The following is a 12,912-nucleotide window of genomic DNA, read 5'->3' as shown; positions in this document are numbered from 1 at the left end:
AACGCTTTCGGTCGTTGTCTTGTTGGAAGACCCGTTTTCAGCCCAGCTTTAGCTCCTTGGCTGATGGCTTGACATTCTGTTCAAGAATCTCCTGGTATATCTCAGAATTCATGGTTCCCTTAATGATGTAGAGTTGTCCAGGTCCAGAGGAGGCAAAGCAGCCCCAGATCTTGACATTTCCACCACCAGGCTTGACTGTTGGGATAAGGTTCTTTTGGTGGTAGGCAGTGTTGGGTTTTCACCAAATATAGTGGATTTGATTGTGACCAAAAAGGTACATTTCTGACTCATCTGTCCAGAGAACGGACTTCAAGAAACCTTCAGGCTTGTCCAGGTGGTCTCTGGCAAAGTTTGGGCAGTTTGGGCAGTTTGGTTATTTTTTGACAGGAGAGGCTTCTTGCAAGCAACCCTCCAATGAATGCCATTTCGATTCAGTGTTCTTCTTATTGGTGAAGCATGCACATGCAGTTACCTGAGATGCAGCAAGGGAGGTCTGCAAATCTATAGAAGTTATGTTTGGGTTAGCTTTTGGGGATATTGGGGAAGGGCGTCCACTTCTAGGCCGAGTTGCTGTCATGTTAAATGCTCTCTATTTGTAAATGATTTGCCTCACAGTGGACTGACGGAACTCAAATCTTGTTGAGATGATTTTACAGACTGAGGAAGAGGCTCTCAATAGCTCCTTTCCTCTTGGCATGGTGTGTTTTGCATTCACCTGTATGGGTGAAAAACTGACCAGGTTTCTTTTCTCTATTGATCAGAGTCCCACCCAAACTCTTTCCTAAAGATCTCTCCTTTGATTGGTTCATTTGGTACCCAATTATTTACCCACCTGATTCTACTAACCTATTTGATTTAACCAAGGCAACTTGGGGTTCACTTATTTTTGTACCTGCACAATTTTGTGTACAACTGTATATGTTGGTGAATGTAGATCTTCCCACAATGCTATACTGGAAACAAATCCCATCAACCTCAGTTGTGTGTCAATGAAAGCAATAATGTTGTATATTGTATTGCTGTTTGTGGCCTTTTGTATTGTAAATATGCATCGATTGCTTATGTTTCCTAAAAGTGCAATACTGTTTTCATGATATACACTGACAGGGTTTACTCAGTGTTTCATGGTGATGGAACGAATCAAAAAGGACAACATGGTGAATGGCAAACAATGCATCTTCATTGCATCATAATTTTTTATTGAGTTATTTCTGGCATATTTGGCATTATGTCATTATTTCTTAAGTCATGGTTAAACCCAGCGATGGGAGATTGGACCAGTTTGACTGTTGTCTTTTAGACGGTTGTGGGTAGGCTCTCTTCATAAGCTGACAGTTAGTCATCACCTATGTCCCTCATTCCCTCGCAGCCTTCAGTTCATCCAGGGCATCTATGAGCCTAAACACACATAGAAAACAAAACATGAGGCTTCCATAAAATACATTAGGACATGATTGCAATACCCTGTTTATACTGTAGATGGCATTAAGAGGCAAGTCACATCCTTCCCATCCAGTACGGTGGGTGACGCAGAATGGTTTTATGTTCATGCTCACTTTGTCACTTTTTTAGTTTTTACAAATATGAAGTTACTGAGTCATGTTCTCTTGGTTGACACTCCCAATGGACATGATGTGAACGCTGTTTCCTGTGTCTGCAGTTAAAGAAGATGAAGTCACTTTAGTTTAGACTTATCAACAGGGTTCGAGTTATGTGGGAGCCAATGGGAGCTGAGCTCCCATAGAGATGGTCTGAGACTCTGAGCTCCCATGAAGGCAGTAAAATCAAAAATCTGTGGGGGTCGCTAATAATACATTACCACAACTATTATTTGATCAAAATGTCAATGTAATGAATATTATTTAATTTATATTATAAATATTGTAAAATAAACACGTTTTCCAAAAGAGCTACGCGCACCATTAATCTCCTGTGAATGACAGTAGGCCTTTGACTGCCTGCACTTCACCACCAAGACACCATGGGGCGCAGTAGAATATTGTGCAACAGCAAAAGGTTGATTAATCAGCTGTGCGGTAAACCGTTGGAACACACAGTGCACAGCTGATTAATCAATTAAACCAATAGAGTGAGACAGGATATGTTCATATACCAGTTGCCTTTCAGGAAGTAGTGAGATCGTGCACCTAGCCTATTATTGAGAAGCAAACATTCATTCATTAGCTATACAGGAGTATATACATACAGTAGCTACCATGCCGCCCAAAAAAAGGCAATTTTTTGACCCTCTCCCGTTCATCCAATCTTGGATAAAGAAAGAACATCGGACGTCAGCATCATGGGTTCCAGGACCGCGACCGCAGCCTACTGAAAACAGACCAAACAGGTCTATCTTGTCTCCGTAAAGGTAAGGTGGCTTTTACTTTTTACTAACCTAGTGTACATGTATTTTTCGCTCCTTCTGTATAGCAAAAATAACACAATTATTGGCCGAGATACATGTGTGACTATCGCTTTTATAGCTGTTGTTTCATGTGGGGCTGTTGATGTGGTGAAATGAGTAGCCTGCAGCTGTAGCGTCAGGATATGTTGGTATTTGAGGAGGAGGATGAGGATGAGGATGATGTTTCGGTACCGGTACCGTTTTTAAAGTATCGATTTGTCACCGGTATCGAATAAAACCCAAACTGTACCCAACCCTAACTATATGTTTACATGCCAACTAATTAGCTAATTCATTTCTGTCATTTAGAGCTGAGGGGAGCAACAGAGAGACGGACAACAGGACAGCAACAGAGAGACAGACAACAGGACAGCAACAGAGAGACAACGGGAGAGGAGAGCAATAGAGACAGAACTGAATGCACTGAACTTTTTTAAAAATTCTTTGCATTATTAACACTGTTGTGTTATTGTGTTATTAAAGTGTTTAAGTGTTTTATGGTAAAGCATTATGAGTGGTGTGTGTGCAGGGTGCTCGTGAGTTGTATATTTTGGGGAGGGGGGAGGCTTGTGTATGGGGGCGGGGGGTCCTCACACAAAGGAGTAGCCTAGGGCCACTGACCACCTTAATCCGCTACTGCCTATAGCTAATTAAAACTTGTAAGTCCCATCGCTGTGTGGGCATGATTCGCGCGTGCATGAGAACATTTCGCACTGTTATTTTGGAGACCCCCACAGAGATCAGCTTATAACTCGAACCCTGCTTATCAAAGTTAGAAAGTCAACCCCCTGTGAATTTGTGAATATCTGAGAGGATAGGTGTAAAGTCTGTTGACAATCTGGTGTAAGGATATAGGTCGTTTATCAATTTCCGGGTCCCAAAAAAAACAAAAACATTGGCACCAGAGTACCAGTGTACTAAAGCAGTAGAATGACAGTTCAATCCTTCTTTAGACTGGGATCTATTCATACAACAAGGGACACAGCACTTTCCTGTTTTTCCCATATTGTCAGCGTCTTTGAGCCTCGGAAAAGCGCTATACAAATATAATGAATTATTATTATTACTTTTGAAGAGAGCCAACGTTGCCAACGTTGGACGCAGAAACACGAAAAGTCACGACTTAACAACCGAATAGAAGTGCAAGGTGGAGCTACGCTGCTTACGCTGAGATGGTGGGATTTTAGTGCCCTAACCTCCACAACTCACTTGAAATCCCCTCCGTCCAGCAGGCTCCTGTAGGTGGCGATCTCGGCCTCCAGCTTCATCTTCATGTTGAGCAGCGCCTCGTAGTCCTGGCCCTGCTGCTGGATGTTGCCGCGCAGGTTCGTCAGCTCGGACTCCAGATGAACGATGATGTTGTTGTACTTCTCCATCTCCATGTTGTTGCGCATCTCTGTGTTCCGCAACGTGTCATCCAAGGAACCTTTCTGTTTTGGGAATAACATAGGAATGTGGAAGAGATGGTGGAAGGGTGTTGGGAAAATGCAGAGTAGAGTATGAGGAATGAATGAATGAACATGGTGTTTGCTTGTTGAGATGCTATTTAGTTGAGGAGAAATGTGCTTTGGAGTGAAACTGTGTCACATCAAATGACCCTCAAAAGGAGAGAGTACCAACATATGGACATTTTCTTTTTTACTTTTGACCATTTTTACCATAGTAGTTCAAATCTCGTAGGTAGGCTATGTCATTCAATTTGTTCGTTTTACCTCACTTATTAATTCATATAACTCAAACCTGGGATATCTCGCATTGGAAGAATGAAATCATATAAAAACCCAATACAGTATAAATGACTGTATAGTAGCATATTGAAAGGGTTTCCTCACCAAGCTCTGTTGGGACGCCAGTTCGATCTCGAGTGTCTGTACTTGTCTGAGTAAGTCGGTGATCTCCATCTGTGCCCCCTGGAGAGCCTCTGTGTTCTGGGATACTTGCACCTGTACGTCTGAGATCTACCAGACCAGGGGAGATGTTGGTTGGGTCAATCAAAAACATTATGTGACAGTGAACTGTTCTGTCTTTTTTTTATGTGACTACCCTCGGAATTATACCCTCTCTCCGACCATTATCCTTTTGCAAAGTGCCCTTCTACAATATGATTATTTATATACTGTATGTATATGTGATTAACATACATACATACATACTCATACACTGTACTATGGTATAGTGAATATAAATATAAGATAATTTAAAAACTGTACGTTGGCCAGTGGAGCATTCCCTGTATGGATGAAACGTGCAATACTTACATTTACATTTACATTTTTGGCATTTAGCAGACGCCTTATTCCAAAGCGACTTACAATCAATACATTTGAATACTAAGCATGTGAATCAGCAGTCCACCATTCGTTGCAGGAAGAGTACTCTAGCTCAGGCCCGGGGCCACTGATAGGACACTTTGACATTTTGTAGTTTGTTTTTTAGTTCGTGAGAGTCACAAATTAAGTGATGTATCTGAGTTCTTCTGTTTGGATGTAAAATGGGTTACCTGGTTTTCGTGCCAAGATTTGAGGTCCTGTGCGTTCTTCTGAGCCAACTTCTCGTAGTTGGCCCTCACGTCCTCCATGATCTGGGCCAGGTCGTGACCTTTAGGGGCGTCCACGTCCACCTGCACGCCCGACTGGGAGATCTGGTTACGCAGCTCCATGACCTCCTGTTGAAGAGGAAGAAACATGACCATGTTCCAGTGGTACTCTTTAATAGTTTAGCTTCATCCAAATATCTCCTCAAATAACCTAAAAATGTCAGGTTTATTGACACAAATACTCCTCCATAGTTATTGTTTTATTATAACGGAATCATTATTCCATCGGATGTAAAACAGGGTGAATCTCAATCTCAATGGTGGCTTACGTTATCATGGTTCTTCTTCAGGAAGATGAGCTCCTCCCTCACAGACTCGATCTCACTCTCGATGTTCATCCTGCCCATGTTGGTGTCATCAATGACCTTCTTCAGACCTGCGATGTCTGCCTCCACAGACTGGCGGATGGCCAGCTCGTTCTCAAACCTTTACGTACAGAGACAGAGACAGTGTCTGTGAGCTCCGTTGGAACACTATATCATGCACTGAAATGATTGGGGTGAAGGGACAAAATGGCAGCAGTTCCAGTTAACACAAGTAAGTTGCCCCTAAAACACTTATTTAAAGTCACCTTTGTATTTCAAAGATTATAATATTTTATAACATTGTTGAGGTGAAATGATCTGCACCCAGGGCAGTTCACTAAGGCGGTTACAGATGTGACCTGGAGTGTAGGGGTTACATTCAAAGGGTTGCACGTGCAGAAAACAGACAGATTTCCAACTATGAGGTCGAATAAACATGCTTTAATGTCAACTCTACTAGTTTAACCAGATGAGCAACCGCCCCCCCCCATAGTACAGAGGTAAACTCACTTGACTCTGAAGTCATCTGCAGCCAAACGGGCATTATCAATTTGGAGTACCACATGAGCGTTATCCACTGTCGCATCAAAGACCTATGAGGAAAATGTTTTTGTTATTGCCAGTACTAAGAACAGAAATGTGATGGGCCAAACAAGTAACATGCTATTGTACGTAAAAATATATATTACTATTATTAGTTATTTATTATTGCCACTTTATGGGCCCTATTATGCACTTCTTAACTTGCCGTCTTAAGTGTTAATTAAGACGCACCGCCAGGTTAAGACCTACCACCACCCTTATTATGCGCTTCATACGCGCTACTGCTATTATGCAGGTGTCGATAGGCGCCCACACATAAGACGTAAAACTCCCGTGCATATTGCTCATTGTGGGAGTGTTCATATGTTAATGAAGTGCACTAGGCGCCCCTGCTATTATGCGATCTGACTTTGCTCCTATCGCTAAGAAGTGGTTTGAAAAGTTCTTAAGTTTAGACTTCATGCACGTTTTGAAACACGAGCGCGCCTCCGCGGTTTGCGCATGCATGTGGGCACACATGAACACGCACGTGGCTCCACGGCAAGACGTCAATTACGGTCACAGTATAAATGCTTTATTTCAGAAGGGAGAAGCAGAGAAGCGAGCTGACCTCCTTCTCAGGACTTCCATAATAGCATAGCGCTAATGACTCAACGCAGCCGGTTCTTAAAGGGAATGGCACCTGGCACGCTGATTGGGTTGATTGAGAAGACGCCCAAAACACACCCATGACTAATTTCTTTGCTTAGCGCCGGGTTTTAGGCGCCCACTACAGCACGTATAATAGCAAAGTGGCCTTGACCACGCCTCCACGTCTTAAGTTTAGATCTACCGCCTCGTCTTATTGATGAAGTGCATAATAGGGCCCTATAAATGCTTTATTTCAGAAGGGAGAGGCAGAGAAGCGCGCTGACCTCCTTCTCAGGACTTCCATAATAGCATAGCGCTAATGACTCAACGCAGCCGGTTCTTAAAGGGAATGGCACCTGGCACGCTGATTGGGTTGATTGAGAAGACGCCCAAAACACACCCATGACTAATTTCTTTGCTTAGCGCGGCTTTTAGGCGCCCACTGCAGCACGCATAATAGCAAAGTGGCCTTGACCACGCCTCCACGTCTTAAGTTTAGATCAACCGCCTTGTCTTATTGATGAAGTGCATAATAGGGCCCTATTTCTCTTGTTGCTGCAATGTCAAGGAACTGAAGCCTAATAATGTTATTCTCTTATACTTGTATAATGGCATATAACAATAAACTTGAAACCTGAAACTTGAAAAGCGTGTAGGGAAACAAGCCAATATTATGAGCTGAAAAGATAAATAATAGGTATTATTATATAACATCCCAAGCTTATTATGATATACTTTAGGATTTAAGTTGTGGTCCGTACAAGGAAGGGTTGTGCCTTTACTTCCCATGAGCCACGCCTTTGGACCTCTCTTCCTGTCAAAGGGCTTTCCAGACTTTCTTCCTGTCAAAGGGCTGATCAGACTCTCTTCCTGTCAAAGGGCTGCTCAGACTCTCTTCCTGTCAAAGGGCTGCTCAGACTCTCTTCCTGTCAAAGGGCTGCTCAGACTCTCTTCCTGTCAAACGGCTGCTCAGACTCTCTTCCTGTCTGGGGGCTGTCCAGACATACAGATGCATCTGTATTGGCTGGCCTACCCTTTCTTCTAGACTTTGATTGCTGCTTTTATGATAAGCGTTGTATAGTAATATTATTATTACAGAAGATCATCTCTGACCCCTCACCCCTCCTGCTCATCACCTCTTCCAGCTCCTCCCCTCACGGAGGCTCTACAAGTAATTCTCCACAAAAACTAAACACTTCACCAACAAACAGTGTTTCCCCCATAGCCATCAGGACTCTAAACGCCTCACTCTAGCCCCCTCCTCACTGTCATAACCGACATGCAAACCATGATTGTCTGTTGTTGTCTATTTTTTTGTCTGATGTTGTCTATTGTGCACTTCTTTGTTTTTGTTCTCATCATCTCGTCATCTATCTATCTATCTATCTATCTATCTATCTATTTTTTTTGATTGATTGAAAACTTTATTAGAAGATTTGCAGAAGTAGGTACATGAAAGTACATATTACATACAAGGTCAACTAACAGGATAAAAACCCAAGAAAGCCACTGGCTTATTTCAATTGGGGTCCTTGATTCTCAATTCATCGTTACATGTAAGACAGACAGAAAAACTAGTACTATCTACAAGATAATACAGACAAATAACTATTACTATCTACAAGATAAACATACATCCATCATGGGAAGAACACTATCTATCTATCTAACTATCTATCTACCTATCTATCTATCTATCTATCTATCTATCTATCTATCTATCTATCTATCTATCTAACTATCTATCTACCTATATATCTATGTATCTATTTATTATTATCATCATTATGCTTCCTTAAATGTTTTGACCCATGTCAGCCGATCCAATTTTTAAAACAAATTGTTAGAAACTTGCTTTGTTTTCCATGGAATTTGCATGATAAAAACATGTGCTTTAAATCTATGCCTCCCTCGGGTGATATAAAACCGCAGATTCAGATGATGTAATGGGTCGGAAAACATGTAGGACGGTGAGTGAAAAGAGGAACCCTTGAACGGAAAAGCAGTAAAATGGTCTTCCCGTGCCAGAGCTGCCAGAGCTGGTCTGCTCTCAGAGCTGGTCTGCTCTGACTCTGCATTGTTACAGGAATGGGCTGGGCTTCCTGTCCCAGAACACTGTGAAGAGACTTCTCTCTCTTCTCCCCCAAACTGTGTGTGTGTGTGTGTGTGTGTGTGTGTGTGTGTGTGTGTGTGTGTGTGTGTGTATGTGCGTGTGTGCGTGTGTGCGTGTGTGTGTGTGTGTGCCTGTGTGTGCGTGTGCGTGTGCGTGTGCGTGTGCGTGTGCATGTGTGTGTGTTTGTAGCCATGGCATTCCACTTTTTCCAGACTGTTTTTATCGCTCCATGGTTATGATTATGTCACGAGTTGTTGACTATGTTGAAGCGTAGTAGAGGCGATATGGAATCTTACTGGGAATCTGTCCTATGTGATGAACAGCTGCAAAGCTGGCAATGTTTCAAATCTCACAGGCGATTATTTTCGTTTCACCCCCCCCACACACACACACACACTCACACACACACACACACACACACACACACACACACACACACACACACACACACTCACACACACCACATCTGGTTCACATCGGTGTCCTCCTACATCTTAGTGTGGGGAGAGTGACCATTTGGGGTTGAATCACTTTAGAAACACTCTTGTATCCAAGCAAATGTTTATTGGTGTTGGTCTCCATGGTGATTCATAACTTCCCCCTAAATTGTGTGATTCATATGAGGAACTCTTGACTAGCTTGTGGTGTGAGGGAATTTGAAGGGGGGGAGGGTAAGGGGATATCTGCCACACCCTCTATTCAGTTGTTAAGAAATTTGATAACCAAAATCCACAGCAGTTTTCACCTCAGTACGGTAAGTTACCTCGAGCAATGTGAAGTCATGTTTAAAACAACAAACATTTGGACATTTTTGGCAAAAACATTCAATTGTCACCGTAAAGCTGCTCTCATACCACTGGGCTGTGTTTCTGTGCTTGCAGATGCTTTAACAGATGTGCAAGTGAAGTTGCAACAGTCCTATTGCCCTATCGTCATGCGTTCTTTGTTTTTCTAGCTTCCTCAAATCAATCATCTAAAGCATCCGAAGACATCCACGCAAATTCCTCACTTTCACCCCTTTTTCTACAGTCTTCACTTCATCATACCCCCCTCCCTCTCTCTCTCTTTGCCTCTCTGTCCCTCTGCTCTCTCCCTTCCTCACATATCACTCTCATACCCGTTCCAGCTCTCACTATCTCCCACTACCTCCCTCTCCCTCTCACCCCCCCATCCATCCATCCATCCTCACCTTCTTGCGCAAGTCATCCAGCACGGGGGTGTACTTGCTGTAGTCGCGGGCGCCCGGTCCTCCCTTCTCCAGCGCCTCCCTGATCTTCTCCTCCAGCTGTCCGTTGGCCGCCTCCAGGTTCCTCACCGTCTCCAGGTAGTTGGCCAAGCGGTCGTTGAGGTTCTGCATGGCACCCTTCTCGTTCCCCATGATCCCACTGCTACCACCACCACCACCACCGGCGGCCGCACCGACCAGGCCACCCATGCCACCACCACCACCCATACCACCACCCATGCCACCCCCCATACCGCTGCTCACCTTGTAAGAGGAGGAGGAGGTGAAGCCGGAGGAAGAGCCCGGGGCGCCGCTGCGCAGGCCTGAGAAGGCAGAGGAGGAGATGCGGGTGCCTTGGCCCCCGGCTCCACCGTAAGTGCTGGCAGCCCGGTAGGAAGACACCGGCGTGGAGCGGGTGAAGGACATGTGGGCAGAGGGCACAGCTCTGTAACTCATGGTTGCTGAAGTAATAGTGGAGTGTCGGAACGAATGAAGAATTGAATGGAAAAGAGAGAGACAGGAGGTTCAGACCGAGCTGGACGTCTCAGAGAGAGATGGTGGCAAAGTAAAACAGAGAACTTATACTCCCACTCAACTTCTCTCTCTCTCTCTCTCTCTCTCTCTCTCTCTCTCTCTCTCTCTCTCTCTCTCTTTCTCTCTCTGTTTTTGAAGCCCAGCCTCCAAGACCCTGCCTACATCCACATCCCCCATTCTCTCTTTCCTATACTCCTCCCTCTTCTCACATGCTCCCATGCTCTCACTCTTGCCCCCTAACCCCTCTCTTCTCGCCTTCTATCTGCATGAAAGCATGTTTAGTTATGTTCTCATTTTTATAATGTCTATATTTGATAAAACGAAGAAAATAAAATTTTCTACTTTTTCAGTTGATCTTTTAACTTAATTACATGACATACAAAAATGAAAAGAACGGTAGAAAACAAAGGAAGAAACAGACAGACAAACAGACTAAAATACAAAGGCAGAAACAAAAGACAGAAAGACTGGTAGAAATACAGAAGGAAAAGTCAAATTCTCACATGCAATTTTGGTTTGCAAAATATTTTGGTTTGCCCATAAAAGGCATACTTTCTTACAGTTGCCTGCAGCATAGCTTATAGGCATTTGGTCTGCCCAATGTCAAAATAACTGGGAATGCCACTAACAACACTATCTGACTTGCAGAAGAGATATGGCGTTGCAGACCAGTAGGCTACTCACAGAACAAGCACCAAACCACAAAGAACATTAGCCTCTTTCATCAATGAGTGCGTAACAGGAATGTTCTTGTCATGATGCCTAACAGCATATTCAACAATGTTTCAGCATTCATCAATTTCTTCTTCGTTGAAATATGTTCTTGAGATGAGAATACATCTAGACACTTCCTTGATGTAGCAAATCACATGACATCATATTAACTATGTTTATTAAAATTAAAACGATTCAATTAAAATGAACGCTGTTTTCAGTGTCCTATCCAACACTCAGTTTGTATACAAACATGTTGTTGCTAGGCCAGGGGTGTTCTTGGGGAGAGCACTCACCAATTTTCGCTTTTTTCTATCTCTGGCTGCTGCCTCTTAGAATCGTGTGCACATGCAGAAACACAACAGCTAATGTCCGACACTGCCAGTACATTTCGGGGGTTATATTATTATTAGGGAGGATGTTGTTGTTTGGAACTGCAAATTGAATTTTGCAGCGGTTGGCCAGAGGTGGCAGATGTCCAACAGACGTACTGTTCTGCTGCTCCTGCACTGTTCTGTTCCCTGCTCCAGCACATGACAAAAGTGTTTTGTCATTACAGGGTATAGTATGACCTTACATCCAAAGGCCCGTAGCCATATAAAAAAGGGTAACACCCAAGCTGTATCCAAGGGCATACAAATGTAGATGAGGTCAGGTGAACAAAGACCTTTTGGTAGGCTGATACCACTGTTTCTGTCTATGTGAGATTAGACACGATACGACCGAGGGAGGGGAGAGGGTTCACTGTCCCTCAGTCACCTTTGAGTAAAAGTGCACAGGTACTCCTCACTGACTTAATCTTCAAGTTGAAATCTTTTTGAGAGGAATTGAGGCCGTCTTTATACAGTATATGATGTCTTCTCGGAGTTTATATCTCATTGATTAGAAAAGGACAAGAGAGCATCAGGTCTTTTCCATACCGTTTACTTGACTGTCTTTTCTTGCAAAATCATAGTTCATCCAATATAATGAATGAATGAATGAATGGTCTTTATTGTCATTGCTATAGTACAGGTACCAAACAACGAAATTGGTGCTAGGAAAGAAAAAAAAACAAAAACAAAACAAAAAACAAGAAGGGAAAGGAGCTGGTTTACATAAATAAAGGCTATGTACACTATCCACTATACTATACTGAACAGATAAAACGACTAGGGTTGTCATATTGCACATAGTGTTATTGCACATTCATTTAAAGTGTCGCAGTTTGCAGGCTCGAAATGTACACATTTGTGCCTCAGCACTACACCTGATTTTTCAATCCAGCAGCTGCCATCAATCCGTCCAGACTGTCCAGGGCCCAGAACCTAGGTCTTTGCTGTGTTCAGGGCCTGGATGGCCCTGGGGTAGAAGCTGAGCTTCAGTCTGTTTGTCCTGGAGATCTTGGGTCTCTGGAGATCTTGGAGGCCTTCCTGAGGCAGCGTGTGTTGTACAGCTCTTCCAGAGAGGGGAGGGGGGCGCCGGTGATCTTCTGGGCTGTTCTCACGACTCTCTGTAGCGCATTTCTCTCAATATAACAAACAAAACAATCGATCAATATTATTTCATGTTAGTGAGAAAACAGACCCGTATGGAACATTGAACATGCAGGACAAATGAAGTAGTAGAACTAGTAGAACTAACCGACTGCATTACTGCTTTATGAAACGGCAGGCAGAGGTTCATATTAGCTCTCAATGGAATATGAGAGCTCTCATATAAAGCTGTGTTCTGGCCGGGAGCGGACATTCAAAATGGAACCCCAAAGAACTAAATAACAAAACACGCAGTACCACCCAGGGGTAGTTGGCAGAAGCAAGTACATTTTAAGCTCCAAAACACCCTGTTCTCTTTTTGCTCTGCTTCTAT

General features: G+C 43.4%; 1 protein-coding gene across 1 annotated transcript; it reads right to left on the bottom strand.

Moving 5' to 3' along the window:
• Positions 1–1,196: 1,196 nt before the first annotated feature.
• Positions 1,197–10,272, bottom strand: LOC308159418 (keratin, type I cytoskeletal 18-like; the record flags this gene model as incomplete). Its single annotated transcript, XM_080533200.1, has 7 exons — positions 1,197–1,398; positions 3,614–3,834; positions 4,237–4,362; positions 4,905–5,069; positions 5,270–5,426; positions 5,816–5,898; positions 9,781–10,272. 7 exons carry the CDS (start codon positions 10,270–10,272, stop codon positions 1,356–1,358), a joined length of 1,287 nt encoding a protein of 428 aa, XP_080389326.1. The 3' UTR covers positions 1,197–1,355.
• Between the last annotated feature and the right edge of the window lie 2,640 nt (positions 10,273–12,912).

Source organism: Nansenia antarctica, assembly GCF_963989245.1.
Source record: "Nansenia antarctica genome assembly, chromosome: 6".
NCBI lineage: Eukaryota > Metazoa > Chordata > Actinopteri > Argentiniformes > Microstomatidae > Nansenia > Nansenia antarctica.
Note: the sequence above shows the minus strand (reverse complement) of the source record. Positions and strands in the feature narration are given on the sequence as shown.